The 19,056-nt window shown below is 54.8% G+C and overlaps 1 protein-coding gene across 1 annotated transcript in view; it reads left to right on the top strand.

Moving 5' to 3' along the window:
• TPP1 (tripeptidyl peptidase 1) overlaps positions 1 to 19,056 on the top strand; it is a 107,686-nt gene that overhangs the window by 22,446 nt on the left and 66,184 nt on the right. The window contains exon 3 of the mRNA XM_083170631.1: positions 6,501 to 6,640. Coding sequence (XP_083026757.1) covers positions 6,501 to 6,640 — 140 coding nt within the window. The remainder of the gene's footprint in view (positions 1 to 6,500; positions 6,641 to 19,056) is intronic.

The raw sequence follows: 19,056 nt of genomic DNA, 5'->3' as shown, positions 1-19,056 counted from the left end.
CCAGCTGCTGGATATTATACAGTCACAGGTAGCCGTCAGTAAGTCAGCACCCGCACCATAATTCCCAGCTGCTGGATATTATACAGTCACAGGTAGCCGTCAGTAAGTCAGCACCCGCACCATAATTCCCAGCTGCTGGATATTATACAGTCACAGGTAGCCGTCAGTAAGTCAGCACCCGCACCATAATTCCCAGCTGCTGGATATTATACAGTCACAGGTAGCCGTCAGTAAGTCAGCACCTGCACCATAATTCCCAGCTGCTGGATATTATACAGTCACAGGTAGCCGTCAGTAAGTCAGCACCCGCACCATAATTCCCAGCTGCTGGATATTATACAGTCCCAGGTAGCCGTCAGTAAGTCAGCACCCACACCATAATTCCCAGCTGCTGGATATTATACAGTCACAGGTAGCCGTCAGTAAGTCAGCACCCGCACCATAATTCCCAGCTGCTGGATATTGTACAGTCACAGGTAGCCGTCAGTAAGTCAGCACCCGCACCATAATTCCCAGCTGCTGGATATTATACAGTCACAGGTAGCCGTCAGTAAGTCAGCACCTGCACCATAATTCCCAGCTGCTGGATATTATACAGTCACAGGTAGCCGTCAGTAAGTCAGCACCTGCACCATAATTCCCAGCTGCTGGATATTATACAGTCACAGGTAGCCGTCAGTAAGTCAGCACCCGCACCATAATTCCCAGCTGCTGGATATTATACAGTCACAGGTAGCCGTCAGTAAGTCAGTACCCGCACCATAATTCCCAGCTGCTGGATATTATACAGTCACAGGTAGCCGTCAGTAAGTCAGTACCCGCACCATAATTCCCAGCTGCTGGATATTGTACAGTCACAGGTAGCCGTCAGTAAGTCAGCACCCTCACCATAATTCCCAGCTGCTGGATATTATACAGTCACAGGTAGCCGTCAGCACCCGCACCATAATTCCCAGCTGCTGGATATTGTACAGTCACAGGTAGCCGTCAGTAAGTCAGCACCTGCACCATAATTCCCAGCTGCTGGATATTATACAGTCACAGGTAGCCGTCAGTAAGTCAGCACCCGCACCATAATTCCCAGCTGCTGGATATTATACAGTCACAGGTAGCCGTCAGTAAGTCAGCACCCGCACCATAATTCCCAGCTGCTGGATATTGTACAGTCACAGGTAGCCGTCAGTAAGTCAGCACCTGCACCATAATTCCCAGCTGCTGGATATTATACAGTCACAGGTAGCCGTCAGTAAGTCAGCACCTGCACCATAATTCCCAGCTGCTGGATATTATACAGTCACAGGTAGCCGTCAGTAAGTCAGCACCTGCACCATAATTCCCAGCTGCTGGATATTGTACAGTCACAGGTAGCCGTCAGTAAGTCAGCACCCGCACCATAATTCCCAGCTGCTGGATATTATACAGTCACAGGTAGCCGTCAGTAAGTCAGCACCCGCACCATAATTCCCAGCTGCTGGATATTATACAGTCACAGGTAGCCGTCAGTAAGTCAGCACCCGCACCATAATTCCCAGCTGCTGGATATTATACAGTCACAGATAGCCGTCAGTAAGTCAGCACCTGCACCATAATTCCCAGCTGCTGGATATTATACAGTCACAGATAGCCGTCAGTAAGTCAGCACCCGCACCATAATTCCCAGCTGCTGGATATTATACAGTCACAGATAGCCGTCAGTAAGTCAGCACCCGCACCATAATTCCCAGCTGCTGGATATTATACAGTCACAGGTAGCCGTCAGTAAGTCAGCACCCGCGCCATAATTCCCAGCTGCTGGATATTATACAGTCACAGGTAGCCGTCAGTAAGTCAGCACCCGCGCCATAATTCCCAGCTGCTGGATATTATACAGTAACAGGTAGCCGTCAGTAAGTCAGCACCCGCGCCATAATTCCCAGCTGCTGGATATTGTACAGTCACAGGTAGCCGTCAGTAAGTCAGCACCCGCACCATAATTCCCAGCTGCTGGATATTGTACAGTCACAGGTAGCCGTCAGTAAGTCAGCACCCGCACCATAATTCCCAGCTGCTGGATATTGTACAGTCACAGGTAGCTGTCAGTAAGTCAGCACCCGCACCATAATTCCCAGCTGCTGGATATTGTACAGTCACAGGTAGCCGTCAGTAAGTCAGCACCCGCACCATAATTCCCAGCTGCTGGATATTGTACAGTCACAGGTAGCCGTCAGTAAGTCAGCACCCGCACCATAATTCCCAGCTGCTGGATATTGTACAGTCACAGGTAGCCGTCGGTAAGTCAGCACCCGCACCATAATTCCCAGCTGCTGGATATTATACAGTCACATGTAGCCGTCAGTAAGTCAGCACCCGCACCATAATTCCCAGCTGCTGGATATTATACAGTCACATGTAGCCGTCAGTAAGTCAGCACCCGCACCATAATTCCCAGCTGCTGGATATTATACAGTCACAGGTAGCCGTCAGTAAGTCAGCACCCGCACCATAATTCCCAGCTGCTGGATATTATACAGTCACAGGTAGCCGTCAGTAAGTCAGCACCCGCACCATAATTCCCAGCTGCTGGATATTGTACAGTCACAGGTAGCCGTCAGTAAGTCAGCACCTGCACCATAATTCCCAGCTGCTGGATATTGTACAGTCACAGGTAGCCGTCAGTAAGTCAGCACCCGCACCATAATTCCCAGCTGCTGGATATTATACAGTCACAGATAGCCGTCAGTAAGTCAGCACCTGCACCATAATTCCCAGCTGCTGGATATTATACAGTCACAGGTAGCCGTCAGTAAGTCAGCACCTGCACCATAATTCCCAGCTGCTGGATATTGTACAGTCACAGGCAGCTGTCAGTAAGTCAGCACCCGCACCATAATTCCCAGCTGCTGGATATTGTACAGTCACAGGTAGCCGTCAGTAAGTCAGCACCCGCACCATAATTCCCAGCTGCTGGATATTATACAGTCACAGGTAGCCGTCAGTAAGTCAGCACCCGCACCATAATTCCCAGCTGCTGGATATTATACAGTCACAGGTAGCCGTCAGTAAGTCAGCACCCGCACCATAATTCCCAGCCGCTGGATATAATACAGTCACAGGTAGCCGTCAGTAAGTCAGCACCCGCACCATAATTCCCAGCCGCTGGATATTATACAGTCACAGGTAGCCGTCAGTAAGTCAGCACCCGCACCATAATTCCCAGCTGCTGGATATTATACAGTCACAGGTAGCCGTCAGTAAGTCAGCACCCGCACCATAATTCCCAGCTGCTGGATATTATACAGTCACAGGTAGCCGTCAGTAAGTCAGCACCTGCACCACATCTCCCAGCTGCTGGGTATTGTACGCTATCTGAGGGGGATAGGGACCAGGGACAGTATATGAGGAGGAGATACTAGTAAGGCCGGGGTTGTTATCTGAGGGGGATACGGACCAGGGTCAGTATATGAGGAGGAGATACTAGTAAGGCCGGGGTTGTTATCTGAGAGAGATAGGAACCAGGGACAGTATATGAGGAGGAGATACTAGTACGGCCAGGGCTGTTATCTGAGGGGGATACGGACCAGGGTCAGTATATGAGGAGGAGATACTAGTAAGGCCGGGGTTGTTATCTGAGAGAGATAGGAACCAGGGACAGTATATGAGGAGGAGATACTAGTAAGGCCAGGGCTTTTATCTGAGGGGGATAGGGACCAGGGTCAGTATATGAGGAGGAGGAGATACTAGTACGGCCAGGGCTGTTATCTGAGGGGGATACGGACCAGGGTCAGTATATGAGGAGGAGATACTAGTAAGGCCGGGGTTGTTATCTGAGAGAGATAGGAACCAGGGACAGTATATGAGGAGGAGATACTAGTAAGGCCAGGGCTGTTATCTGAGGGGGATAGGGACCAGGGTCAGTATATGAGGAGGAGGAGATACTAGTACGGCCAGGGCTGTTATCTGAGGGGGATACGGACCAGGGTCAGTATATGAGGAGGAGATACTAGTAAGGCCGGGGTTGTTATCTGAGAGAGATAGGAACCAGGGACAGTATATGAGGAGGAGATACTAGTAAGGCCAGGGCTTTTATCTGAGGGGTATAGGGACCAGGGTCAGTATATGAGGAGGAGGAGATACTAGTACGGCCAGGGCTGTTATCTGAGGGGGATACGGACCAGGGTCAGTATATGAGGAGGAGATACTAGTAAGGCCGGGGTTGTTATCTGAGAGAGATAGGAACCAGGGACAGTATATGAGGAGGAGATACTAGTAAGGCCAGGGCTGTTATCTGAGGGGGATAGGGACCAGGGTCAGTATATGAGGAGGAGGAGATACTAGTACGGCCAGGGCTGTTATCTGAGGGGGATATGGACCAGGGACAGTATATGAGGAAGAGGAGATACTAGTAAGGCCAGGGCTGTTATCTGAGGGGCATAGGGACCAGGGACAGTATATGAGGAGGAGGAGATACTAGTAACTCCAGGGCTGTTATCTGAGGGGGATAGGGACCAGGGTCAGTATATGAGGAGGAGGAGATACTAGTAAGGCCAGGGCTGTTATCTGAGGGGGATACGGACCAGGGACAGTATATGAGGAGGAGGAGGAGGAGATACTAGGAAGGCTGGTACTGTTATCTGCGGGGGATATGGACCAGGGACAGTATATGAGGAGGAGGAGATACTAGTACGTCCAGGGCTGTTACCTGAGGGGGATAGGGACCAGGGTCAGTATATGAGGAGGAGGAGGAGATACTAGTAAGGCCAGGGCTGTTACCTGAGGGGGATAGGGATCAGGGACAGTATATGAGGAGGATATACTAGGAAGGCCAGGGCTGTTATCTGAGGGGGATAGGGACCAGGGACAGTATATGAGGAGGAGATACTTGTAAGGCCAGGGCTGTTATCTGAGGGGGATAGGGACCAGGGACAGTATATGAGGAGGAGATACTTGTAAGGCCAGGGCTGTTATCTGAGGGGGATATGGACCAGGGACAGTATATGAGGAGGAGGAGATACTAGTACGTCCAGGGCTGTTATCTGAGGGGGATAGGGACCAGGGACAGTATATGAGGAGGAGATACTTGTAAGGCCAGGGCTGTTATCTGAGGGGGATAGGGACCAGGGACAGTATATGAGGAGGAGATACTTGTAAGGCCAGGGCTGTTATCTGAGGGGGATATGGACCAGGGACAGTATATGAGGAGGAGGAGATACTAGTACGTCCAGGGCTGTTACCTGAGGGGGATAGGGACCAGGGTCAGTATATGAGGAGGAGATACTAGTAAGGCCAGGGCTGTTATCTGAGGGGGATAGGGACCAGGGACAGTATATGAGGAGGAGGAGATACTAGTAAGGCCAGGGCTGTTATCTGAGGGGGATAGGGACCAGGGACAGTATATGAGGAGGAGGAGGAGGAGATACTTGTAAGGCCAGGGCTGTTATCTGAGGGGGATATGGACCAGGGACAGTATATGAGGAGGAAGAGATACTAGTAAGGCCGGTGCTGTTATCTGAGGGGGATAGGGACCAGGGTCAGTATATGAGGAGGAGGAGGAGATACTAGTAAGGCCAGGGCTGTTACCTGAGGGGGATAGGGATCAGGGACAGTATATGAGGAGGAGGGGATACTAGGAAGGCCAGGGCTGTTATCTGAGGGGGATAGGGACCAGGGACAGTATATGAGGAGGAGATACTTGTAAGGCCAGGGCTGTTATCTGAGGGGGATATGGACCAGGGACAGTATATGAGGAGGAGGAGATACTAGTACGTCCAGGGCTGTTACCTGAGGGGCATAGGGACCAGGGACAGTATATGAGGAGGAGGAGGAGATACTAGTAAGGCCAGGGCTGTTATCTGAGGGGGATAGGGACCAGGGACAGTATATGAGGAGGAGATACTAGTAAGGCCAGGGCTGTTATCTGAGGGGGATACGGACCAGGGACAGTATATGAGCAGGAGGAGATACTAGTGAGGCCAGGGCTGTTATCTGAGGGGGATAGGGACCATGGACAGTATATGAGGAGGAGGAGATACTAGTAAGGCCAGGGCTGTTATCTGAGGGGGATAGGGACCAGGGACAGTATATGAGGAGGAGGAGGAGGAGATACTTGTAAGGCCAGGGCTGTTATCTGAGGGGGATATGGACCAGGGACAGTATATGAGGAGGAAGAGATACTAGTAAGGCCGGTGCTGTTATCTGAGGGAGATATGGACCAGGGACAGTATATGAGCAGGAGGAGATACTAGTAAGGCCAGGGCTGTTATCTGAGGGGGATAGGGACCAGGGACAGTATATGAGGAGGAGATACTTGTAAGGCCGGTTCTGTTATCTGAGGGGGATATGGACCAGGGACAGTATATGAGGAGGAGGAGATACTAGTACGTCCAGGGCTGTTATCTGAGGGGGATACGGACCAGGGTCAGTATATTAGGACGGTCTGTGTCGGCCCTCTCACTGCTGTTAATGGGTTCCATGGCCCTATATCAGGCAGGGAAGATGTAATGATTGTCCTTCTGGTCTCCTAGGATCCCCGAGGTATGGACGCAGACAGCCCGCCTGGCGGGACGTGATCCGGTCACACTGACCTTTGCTCTGAAGCAGCAGAATGTGGATAAGCTGCAGGAGTTGGTGGACAGTGTCTCAGATCCGGAATCTTCCCATTATGGTAATTTATCTGCCACAAAACATTCTATTTCCATCTCCGTATTGGCCAAACATGTGGGGACCTATTGGTCATAATAGTAACAGGTTCCGCTACTGGCAGCATAAAGTCCGCATACAGCCAGCAGTGTCCGGGGCGAAACATACATCCTACCGAATCGGTGATTGGCATATAAGGTGGCACTTTCTTATGATGCCAGCTTTACAGTGCAGCGTCATCACCTGGGAGCAGCGACAGGGCACAGGTGCTCACAGAACACCCAGTGTATGTTCTCCGATACTGAGGTCCACCCTACCTGCGTAGTAACATAAGCACATACCGGGGTCGGCTGGAGTGGTTACGGCACACCGCCATTGGACTCTGGAACCATGGAAACATCCTGATTGGTGGCCTCCACACTGACTGTGTGACGCTAATGGTAGGAGAAGGGATAATGATATAGAGGATATGGACGCAAGTTTTATGGCCTTTATCGATGTACAGGATAAACCCAAAGTGCTGGTTCCGAAGCCGCCGGGAGCCCAGTGTACCATCGGGAACATCTATATGTCCTTCCTATGCCATTGTCACATCTGTGCTACTGCATCCTGTATCCTGTCCCCATCTGTCATAGTAATCCGCCTGCGCCCAATGGCCGCACATTTACTGATCACACGGAAATCCCTCCACAGCTTGTACCCCTCTGGTTACATACATGTGCTGTTGGGGTACACTTACTGAACCTTCTAACAACGACAGGAGGTGACGTTGCTCATGGCAACCAATCCGATTCTGTCTATTGATAAATAGAGGTGTGCAGAGTAAATGGTGCGATGCTGGGTGACCTGTACACCGGGTACAATAAGGGCACGCGTGTGATGAAATCGCCTTACGTCCCTGATTTCGGGGCATCACACTTGTTTATTTTCACACATTTGTGGTCCTGCCGATGTCACCATTGTTGGTGGTTCTGGGCCGCCGACAACACAAAAAGGGGCGTGCCCGGGCTGTCATGTCCCAAAAAGGGGTGGGCCATCACTAAAGGGGGCGGGCCCAGCCTCCACCGTCACGGAAGGGGGCATGCCTGGCCCCGCTGAAGTCATTGTGCTGCCGGGGAAGTGCCGGGCATCACCTTTTACGGGGGCGCTGGGCTTCCCTGTGCATACTGGCAGGAACACTATTATGGGCTGCGGCGGTTTTAGTTAGCTAGGATTCGTTTCTTTATTAATATTCTCTTAGTAAGTGCAGGTTTCAGTGTGAAGCTGACAGAAGCGCTTCCTGATCAGATTCCTGTGTGCTGGGGAGATAGAGCTGCTTTCTCCCAGCACAGCGCTCTGACCTCCCCACTATTTGGGGATGAGGTCTCCTGGGTCCTGGGGAGAGACCTTATCTGGCTCCCTGCTTAGAGGGGGGATCATTGATGATGGACCCCCTGCTATGGCACCGCCATTTTAAAAGGACTTACAGGCAAACTCCATTTTTGGGGAGCAAGCCTGTTACAGGAGCCCTGCGCCGTTATCCCTTCTCAAGGGGAGCACTGGGAGGCAGAATAAACAGCAGATGGGAGCGGCTGAAGGGGGAGGGCTCCAACAGGGCTGTTACAGGAGCGGCTGAAGGGGGAGGGCTCCAACAGGGCTGTTACAGGAGCGGCTGAAGGGGGAGGGCTCCAACAGGCTCCCCCCCCCCCCCCCCCCCCCTGGTCTTTTCCTCACTGTAGTCTGGTGCCCTTTCCCCCACACTGTGCGGAGCTGAAAGGGAGATTTCTCGCTGCAGGCTACTGTGACAGTGTCTTCTGGGCAGTGCTTCTCCAGTGACCGCTGAGGGTCTATAACAGCAGCTGTCAGATAACTACACTGGTTACATCATTCTGTGACAGCGCCTGACATTTGCACTGTGATTTTATAGAAATGACAGGTGTCATTCTGCTGTTGTAGAGGAGGGGCTTCTGCCATGTTAATAGTCTGCAGGTTTTGTGGTGTCAAATTAACTTGTGAACAGATGGACCAGGGGGATCTGTCCCCTGCATGCGACTGTTTCCAGTGAGGATCCGATACAGAGGTCCGAGCAGCCTGAACCTGCGTGGGCGGCTGCCCGAGGGAGATCTATGGCTGACCATAGTGCAGGCCCTGGATAGGCAGAGGGAAGATCTCAGTAGGTCCCCAAGGCTTTTCCCATCCACACAGCTCTCTGTGATTCCCCCACACCCTCACAAAGGGACCTTGCTTTGCTGTAGGCCTGGGGTAGCCAACTCCAGTCCTCACAAGAGCTACCAACAGTTAATGTTTTCCAGGTCTCATCACAGGTAAAGTCATTACCTGTGGATCTTTTAAATGTGTCAGTGAGTAATGAGTGCACCTGTGCAGCAGCTGGGTGATCTGGAAAGTGTGAACTGTTGGTAGCTCTCGAGGACTGGAGTTGGCTACCACTGCTGCAGGCTATGCAACACACTGCACAGGGTGTGCACAACATGAGTGCCTTTATGGAGCAGCTTATTAAGGTAACTGAGGTAACCACCCCTTATATACCCCACCTCCAGATTCGGTATGGAATCCCGGCGTTCAAAATCCCGATGCTGGAATCCCGTCCGCCGAAATCCCGACAAGGGGGGGGCGTGGAGCGCTCGGCGCGCTAATTTATTCTCCCTCTATGGGTGTCGTGGACACCCACGGAGGGAGAAAGTGTCGGGATTTCGTCGGTCGGGATTCTGAACGCCGCGATTCCGACCACCGGGAAATTGACTGCATCCCCCACCTCCACTTAATCTTGACTGATGAAGAAGGAGAATGTACTGAGGACATCTTTTGGGTCAGGAAGAGGATTTTGAGACCCCTACCCCTGAGGTAGAGGATTTTATATTGGCTGTAAAACAAGCATTGAGTTTTGCTGATGTGGACAGAGTGCAGCAGGAAGGTGTTTTTAAGAAGCAGCGCAGAGATGCGGTGACTCTTCCCTCTGATGAGGGCATGAAGGAGCTTCTGGGGGAGGCGTGGAAAACACCTGATAAATGGCTGACTATGCCGAAGCGGTTTGCAAATTTGTATCCCATGCCAGAGGCGCAGGAGAAACTGTGGGAGAAGGTCCTGTTGGTAGATGCACCTGTGGCCAGGTTGTCCAAAACCACGGCATTGCCTGTTTAAGGGGGTGCTGCTTTCAAATACCCCTTAGATAAAAAGATTGAAGGTTGTCTTAAAGCCACGTTTGAAGGGGTAGGGTTTACACCTGGTTATTGCGTCGGCCTGGGTCTCCATGGCCGTGATAGGATGGGCCGATGCTTTGTGTGCTCAGCTTCAGCCTGATACTGAGGCGTGTTCCTTAGCGCAAAAATTAAAGTGTGCGGCTGAGTATGTCTGTGAAGAGGGTGTTAAAATGGCCTCTAAGGTGTCGGCCATTTCTGTGACCGCTAGGAGAACTCTCTGTCTCAAAGCCTGGGAGGCAGATAGTGAGTCCAATAAGTCACTGGATGCACTAGCCTTCAAAGGAGAGCTGCTGTTTGGTACAGAACTTGAGGCTCTGATAAAACAGGCCACAGGGGGAAAGAGTACTTTCCTGCTTAATACAGCGGCAAAACAAGGGACCTCAAGGTTTGGGCCCTTCTGCCCTTCCTATCGTTCCTCCCTTCGGAGGAGAAGCATCTAACTTCCATCTGAACCAGGAGATTGTGCTCCCGGTGTTTTGTCCTCCTGAGGAGGTGGGAAATGGGGACAAACGTAACTTTCATGCAGTGTGCGTGCTGCGTGTTTGTGGAGAGAGTGAAGGAGTTTCGTAAGACTGACTCGGTACTGGTACCGTATGATGTACACAAGAGAGGGTGGCCTGCTTCTTAGCAGACCATTGCTAGATGGTTAAGGTCAGTAATTGCCTTTGCTTACACTAAAGTTGGCATGCCAGTCCCGACCAAGATTAATGCCCATACCACCAGGTCAGTTGCTTCCTCTTGGGCTGTGCGTCACGGGGCTTCAGCGGAGCAGTTATGCAGGGCTGCCACTAGGTCATCTGTTCACACCTTTACCAAATTCTACAGGTTCCATGAGTTTGCGTTGGAAGACCCTTCACCTGAGCGTACCCTCCCAAAGGACCGGCTCTTGAACGTCCCAAGGTTGAGCTGTGTCACCAGGATGGAAGACAGAAAAAAGGGGATCTTTGTATGAACTTACCGTTTGAATCCCTTTCTCTGAGTCCATCCTGGTGACACAGTGATCCATCCCTTACACTCCCTGACATCCTCTCCAGGCTACGGTCATCCTGCTGCTGTGCATCTTTCACACTCTTCTCTCCTACTCCTTGTGGTGCTCTCCCACCTCTCCCTGACATCCTCTCCAGGCTGCGGTCATCCTACTGTTGTGCATCTTCCACACTCTTCCCTCCCACTCCTTGTGGTGCTCTCCCACCTCTCCCTGACATCCTCCCCACGCTGCGGTCATCCTGCTGCTGTGCATCTTCCACACTCTTCCCTCCTACTCCTTGTGATGCTCTCCCACCTCTCCCTGACATCCTCTCCAGGCTGCTGTCATCCTGCTGTTGTGCATCTTCCACACTCTTCCCTCCCACTCCTTGTGGTGCTCTCCCACCTCTCCCTGACATCCTCCCCACGCTGCGGTCATCCTGCTGCTGTGCATCTTTCACACTCTTCTCTCCTACTCCTTGTGACGCTCCCCCACCTCTCCCTGACATCCTCTCCAGGCTGCGGTCATCCTGCTGCTGTGCATCTTCCACGCTCTTCCCTCCTACTCCTTGTGATGCTCTCCCACCTCTCCCTGACATCCTCTCCAGGCTGCGGTCATCCTGCTGCTGTGCATCTTCCACGCTCTTCCCTCCCACTCCTTGTGACGCTCCCTCACCTCTCCCTGACATCCTCTCCAGGCTGCGGTCATCCTGCTGCTGTGCATCTTCCACGCTCTTCCCTCCCACTCCTTGTGACGCTCCCCCACCTCTCCCTGACATCCTCTCCAGGCTGCGGTCATCCTGCTGCTGTGCATCTTCCACACTCTTCCCTCTTACTCCTTGTGACCCTCCACCACCTCTCCCTGACATCCTCTCCAGGCTGCGGTCATCCTGCTGCTGTGCATCTTCCACACTCTTCCCTCCCATTCCTTGTGACGCTCCCCCACCTCTCCCTGACATACTCTGCAGTCATCCTGCTGCTGTGCATCTTACACACTCTTCCCTCCTACTCCTTGTGATGCTCCCCCACCTCTTCCTGACATCCTCTCCAGGCTGCGGTCATCCTGCTGCTGTGCATCTTCCACACTCTTCCCTCTCACTCCTTGTGACGCTCCCCGACCTCTCCCTGACATCCTCTGCAGTCATCCTGCTGCTGTGCATCTTCCACACTCTTCCCTCTCACTCCTTGTGACGCTCCCCCACCTCTTCCTGACATCCTCTCCAGGCTGCGGTCATCCTGCTGCTGTGCATCTTCCACACTCTTCCCTCTCACTCCTTGTGACACTCCCCCACCTCTCCCTGACATCCTCTGCAGTCATCCTGCTGCTGTGCATCTTCCACACTCTTCCCTCCTACTCCTTGTGACACCCCCCACCTCTCCCTGACATCCTCTCCAGGCTGCGGTCCTCCTGCTGCTGTGCATCTTCCACACTCTTCCCTCCTACTCCTTGTGACGCTCCCCCACCTCTCCCTGACATCCTCTCCAGGCTGCGGTCATCCTGCTGCTGTGCTTCTTCCACACTCTTCCCTCCTACTCCTTGTGACACCCCCCCCACCTCTCCCTGACATCCTCTCCAGGCTGCGGTCCTCCTGCTGCTGTGCATCTTCCACACTCTTCCCTCCTACTCCTTGTGACGCTCCCCCACCTCTCCCTGACATCCTCTCCAGGCTGCGGTCATCCTGCTGCTGTGCATCTTCCACACTCTTCCCTCCTACTCCTTGTGACGCTCCCCCACCTCTCCCTGACATCCTCTGCAGTCATCCTGCTGCTGTGCATCTTCCACGCTCTTCCCTCCCACTCCTTGTGACGCTCCCCCACCTCTCCCTGACATCCTCTCCAGGCTGCGGTCATCCTGCTGCTGTGCATCTTCCACACTCTTCCCTCCCACTCCTTGTGACGCTCCCCCACCTCTCCCTGACATCCTCTGCAGTCTGCGGTCATCCTGCTGCTGTGCATCTTCCACTCTCTTCCCTCCTACTCCTTGTGACGCTCCCCCACCTATCTCTGACATCCTCCCCACGCTGCGGTCATCCTGCTGCTGTGCATCTTCCACACTCTTCCCTCCCACTCCTTGTGACGCTCTCCCACCTCTCCCTGACATCCTCTCCAGGCTGCGGTCATCCTGCTGCTGTGCATCTTCCACACTCTTCCCTCCCACTCCTTGTGACGCTCCCCCACCTCTCCCTGACATCCTCCCCACGCTGCGGTCATCCTGCTGCTGTGCATCTTCCACACTCTTCCCTCCTACTCCTTGTGACGCTCCCCCACCTCTCCCTGACATCCTCCCCACGCTGCGGTTATCCTGCTGCTGTGCATCTTCCACACTCTTCCCTCCTACTCCTTGTGACGCTCCCCCACCTTTCCCTGACAATCCTCTCCAGGCTGCGGTCATCCTGCTGCTGTGCATCTTCCACACTCTTCCCTCCCACTCCTTGTGACGCTCTCTCACCTCTCCCTGACATCCTCTCCAGGCTGCGGTCATCCTGCTGCTGTGCATCTTCCACGCTCTTCCCTCCCACTCCTTGTGATGCTCCCTCACCTCTCCCTGACATCCTCTCCAGGCTGCGGTCATCCTGCTGCTGTGCATCTTCCACGCTCTTCCCTCCCACTCCTTGTGACGCTCCCCCACCTCTCCCTGACATCCTCTCCAGGCTGCGGTCATCCTGCTGCTGTGCATCTTCCACGCTCTTCCCTCCCACTCCTTGTGATGCTCCCTCACCTCTTCCTGACATCCTCTCCAGGCTGCGGTCATCCTGCTGCTGTGCATCTTCCACGCTCTTCCCTCCCACTCCTTGTGACGCTCCCCCACCTCTCCCTGACATCCTCTCCAGGCTGCGGTCATCCTGCTGCTGTGCATCTTCCACGCTCTTCCCTCCCACTCCTTGTGATGCTCCCTCACCTCTCCCTGACATCCTCTCCAGGCTGCGGTCATCCTGCTGCTGTGCATCTTCCACACTCTTCCCTCCCACTCCTTGTGACGCTCCCCCACCTCTCCCTGACATCCTCTCCAGGCTGCGGTTATCCTGCTGCTGTGCATCTTCCACGCTCTTCCCTCCCACTCCTTGTGATGCTCCCTCACCTCTCCCTGACATCCTCTCCAGGCTGCGGTCATCCTGCTGCTGTGCATCTTCCACACTCTTCCCTCCTACTCCTTGTAATGCTCATCCACCTCTCCCTGACATCCTCTCCAGGCTGCGGTCATCCTGCTGCTGTGCATCTTCCACACTCTTCCCTCCCACTCCTTGTGATGCTCCCCCACCTCTCCCTGACATCCTCTCCAGGCTGCGGTCATCCTGCTGCTGTGCATCTTCCACACTCTTCCCTCCCACTCCTTGTGACGCTCCCCCACCTCTCCCTGACAATCCTCTCCAGGCTGCGGTCATCCTGCTGCTGTGCATCTTCCACGCTCTTTCCTCCTACTCCTTGTGACGCTCCCCCACCTCTCCCTGACATCCTCTCCAGGCTGCGGTCATCCTGCTGCTGTGCATCTTCCGCACTCTTCCCTCCCACTCCTTGTGACGCTCCCCCACCTCTCCCTGACATCCTCTTGAGGCTGCGGTCATCCTGCTGCTGTGCATCTTCCACACTCTTCCCTCCCACTCCTTGTGACGCTCCCCCACCTCTCCCTGACATCCTCTCCAGGCTGTGGTCATCCTGCTGCTGTGCATCTTCCACGCTCTTTCCTTCTACTCCTTGTGACGCTCCCCCACCTCTCCCTGACATCCTCTCCAGGCTGCGGTCATCCTGCTGCTGTGCATCTTACACACTCTTCCCTCCTACTCCTTGTGACGCTCCCCCACCTCTCTCTGACATCCTCCCCACGCTGCGGTCATCCTGCTGCTGTGCATCTTCCACACTCTTCCCTCCCACTCCTTGTGACGCTCCCCCACCTCTCCTTGACATCCTCTCCAGGCTGCGGTCATCCTGCTGCTGTGCATCTTCCACACTCTTCCCTCCCACTCCTTGTGATGCTCCCCCACCTCTCCCTGACATCCTCTCCAGGCTGCGGTCATCCTGCTGCTGTGCATCTTCCACGCTCTTCCCTCTCACTCCTTGTGACGCTCCCCCACTTTTCCCTGACATCCTCTCCAGGCTGCAGTCATCCTGCTGCTGTGCATCTTCCACACTCTTCCCTCCTACTCCTTGTGGTGCTCTCCCACCTCTGCCTGACATCCTCTCCAGGCTGCGGTCATCCTGCTGCTGTGCATCTTCCACACTCTTCCCTCCCACTCCTTGTGGTGCTCTCCCACCTCTGCCTGACATCCTCTCCAGGCTGTGGTCATCCTGCTGCTGTGCATCTTCCACACTCTTCCCTCCTACTCCTTGTGGTGCTCTCCCACCTCTCCCTGACATCCTCCCCAGGCTGCGGTCATCCTGCTGCTGTGCATCTTCCACGCTCTTCCCTCCTACTCCTTGTGGTGCTCTCCCACCTCTCCATGACATCCTCTGCAGTCATCCTGCTGCTGTGCATCTTCCACGCTCTTCCCTTCTACTCCTTGTGGTGCTCTCCCACCTCTCCCTGACATCCTCCCCACGCTGCGGTCATCCTGTTGCTGTGCATCTTCCACGCTCTTCCCTCTCACTCCTTGTGATGCTCCCCCACCTCTCCCTGACATCCTCTCCAGGCTGCGGTCATCCTGCTGCTGTGCATCTTCCACACTCTTCCCTCCCACTCCTTGTGATGCTCCCCCACCTCTCCCTGACATCCTCTCCAGGCTGCGGTCATCCTGCTGCTGTGCATCTTCCACACTCTTCCCTCCCACTCCTTGTGACGCTCCCCCACCTCTCCCTGACATCCTCTCCAGGCTGCGGTCATCCTGCTGCTGTGCATCTTCCACGCTCTTTCCTCCTACTCCTTGTGATGCTCCCCCACCTCTCCCTGACATCCTCTCCAGGCTGCGGTCATCCTGCTGCTGTGCATCTTCCACACTCTTCCCTCCTACTCCCTGTGGTGCTCTCCCACCTTTCCTTGACAATCAATCCTCTCCAGGCTGCAGTCTTCCCTGCTTCTGTGCATCTTCCACGATCTTCCCTCCTACTCCTTGTGACGCTCCCCCACCTTTCCCTGACATCCTCTCCAGGCTGCGGTCATTCTGCTGCTTTGCATCTTCCACGCTCTTCCCTCCCACTCCTTGTGGTGCTCTCCCACCTTTCCCTGACATCCTTTACAGGCTGCGGTCATTCTGCTGCTTTGCATCTTCCACGCTCTTTCCTCTCACTCCTTGTGACATTCCCCCATCTTTTCCTGACATCCTCTCCAGGCTGCGGTCATCCTGCTGCTGTGCATCTTCCATGCCCTGTCCCTCCCACTCCTTGTGACACCCCCCCCACCTCTCCCTGACATCCTCTCCAGGCTGCGGTCATCCTGCTGCTGTGCATCTTCCACACTCTTCCCTTCTACTCCTTGTGACGCTCCCCCACCTCTCCCTGACATCCTCTCCAGGCTGCGGTTATCCTGCTGCTGTGCATCTTCCACACTCTTTCCTCCTACTCCTTGTGATGCTTCCCCACCTCTCCCTGACATCCTCTCCAGGCTGCGGTCATCCTGCTGCTGTGCATCTTCCACACTCTATCCTCTCACGCCTTGTGACACTCCCCCACCTCTCCCTGACATCCTCTCCAGGCTGCGGTCATCCTGCTGCTGTGCATCTTACACACTCTTTCCTCCTACTCCTTGTGACGCTCCCCCACCTCTCCCTGACATCCTCTCCAGGCTGCGGTCATCCTGCTGCTGTGCATCTTCCACACTCTTTACTCTTACTCCTTGTGACGCTCCCCCACCTCTCCCTGACATCCTCTCCAGGCTGCGGTCATCCTGCTGCTGTGCATCTTCCACACTCTTCCCTCCCACTCCTTGTGACGCTTCCCCACCTCTCCCTGACATCCTCTCCAGGCTGCGGTCATCCTGCTGCTGTGCATCTTCCACACTCTTCCCTCTTACTCCTTGTGACGCTCCCCCACCTCTCCCTGACATCCTCTCCAGGCTGCGGTCATCCTGCTGCTGTGCATCTTCCACGCTCTTCCCTCTCACTCCTTGTGACACTCCCCCACCTCTCCCTGACATCCTCTCCAGGCTGCGGTCATCCTGCAGCTGTGCATCTTCCACACTCTTCCCTCTCACTCCTTGTGACACTCCCCCACCTCTCCCTGACATCCTCTCCAGGCTGCGGTCATCCTGCAGCTGTGCATCTTCCACACTCTTTACTCCTACTCCTTGTGACGCTCCCTCACCTCTCCCTGACATCCTCTCCAGGCTGCGGTCATCCTGCTGCTGTGCATCTTCCACGCTCTTCCCTCTCACTCCTTGTGACACTCCCCCACCTCTCCCTGACATCCTCTCCAGGCTGCGGTCATCCTGCTGCTGTGCATCTTCCACACTCTTCCCTCCCACTCCTTGTGACGCTTCCCCACCTCTCCCTGACATCCTCTCCAGGCTGCGGTCATCCTGCTGCTGTGCATCTTCCACACTCTTCCCTCTTACTCCTTGTGACGCTCCCCCACCTCTCCCTGACATCCTCTCCAGGCTGCGGTCATCCTGCTGCTGTGCATCTTACACACTCTTCCCTCCCACTCCTTGAGACGCTCCCCCACCTCTCTCTGACATCCTCTCCAGGCTGCGGTCATCCTGCTGCTGTGCATCTTCCACACTCTCCCCTCTCACTCCTTGTGGTGCTCCCCCACCTCTCCCTGACAATCCTCTCCAGGCTGCGGTCATCCTGCTGCTGTGCATCTTCCACACTCTTCCCTCCCACTCTTTGTGACGCTCCCCCACCTCTCCCTGACATCCTCTCCAGGCTGCGGTCATCCTGCTGCTGTGCATCTTCCACACTCTTCTCTCCTACTCCTTGTGACGCTCCCCCACCTCTCCCTGACATCCTCTCCAGGCTGCAGTCATCCTGCTGCTGTGCATCTTCCACTCTCTTCCCTCCTACTCCTTGTGATGCTCCCCCACCTCTCCCTGACATCCTCTCCAGGCTGCGGTCATCCTGCTGCTGTGCATCTTCCACGCTCTTCCCTCCCACTCCTTGTGACGCTCCCCCACCTCTCCCTGACATCCTCTCCAGGCTGCGGTCATCCTGCTGCTGTGCATCTTCCACACTCTTCCCTCCCACTCCTTGTGACGCTCCCCCACCTCTCCCTGACATCCTCTCCAGGCTGCGGTCATCCTGCTGCTGTGCATCTTCCACACTCTTCCCTCCTACTCCTTGTGACGCTCCCCCACCTCTCCCTGACATTCTCTGCAGTCTGCGGTCATCCTGCTGCTGTGCATCTTCCACACTCTTCCCTCCCACTCCTTGTGATGCTCTCCCACCTCTCCCTGACATCCTCTCCAGGCTGCAGTCATCCTGCTTCTGTGCATCTTCCACTCTCTTCCCTCCTACTCCTTGTGACGCTCCCCCACCTCTCCTTGACATCCTCCCCACGCTGCGGTCATCCTGCTGCTGTGCATCTTCCACACTCTTCCCTCCCACTCCTTGTGACGCTCCCCCACCTCTCCCTGACATCCCCCTCCAGGCTGCGGTCATCCTGCTGCTGTGCATCTTCCACGCTCTTTCCTCCTACTCCTTGTGACGCTCCCCCACCTCTCCCTGACATTCTCTCCAGGCTGCGGTCATCCTGCTGCTGTGCATCTTCCACACTCTTCCCTCCCACTCCTTGTGGTGCTCTCCCACCTCTCCCTGACATCCCCCTCCAGGCTGCGGTCATCCTGCAGCTGTGCATCTTCCACACTCTTTACTCCTACTCCTTGTGACGCTCCCTCACCTCTCCCTGACATCCTCTCCAGGCTGCGGTCATCCTGCTGCTGTGCATCTTCCACGCTCTTCCCTCTCACTCCTTGTGACACTCCCCCACCTCTCCCTGACATCCTCTCCAGGCTGCGGTCATCCTGCTGCTGTGCATCTTCCACACTCTTCCCTCCCACTCCTTGTGACGCTTCCCCACCTCTCCCTGACATCCTCTCCAGGCTGCGGTCATCCTGCTGCTGTGCATCTTCCACACTCTTCCCTCTTACTCCTTGTGACGCTCCCCCACCTCTCCCTGACATCCTCTCCAGGCTGCGGTCATCCTGCTGCTGTGCATCTTACACACTCTTCCCTCCCACTCCTTGAGACGCTCCCCCACCTCTCTCTGACATCCTCTCCAGGCTGCGGTCATCCTGCTGCTGTGCATCTTCCACACTCTCCCCTCTCACTCCTTGTGGTGCTCCCCCACCTCTCCCTGACAATCCTCTCCAGGCTGCGGTCATCCTGCTGCTGTGCATCTTCCACACTCTTCC

Source organism: Crinia signifera, chromosome 2 (assembly GCF_055691185.1).
Source record: "Crinia signifera chromosome 2, ASM5569118v1, whole genome shotgun sequence".
Classification (NCBI taxonomy): domain Eukaryota; kingdom Metazoa; phylum Chordata; class Amphibia; order Anura; family Myobatrachidae; genus Crinia; species Crinia signifera.
Note: the sequence above shows the minus strand (reverse complement) of the source record. Positions and strands in the feature narration are given on the sequence as shown.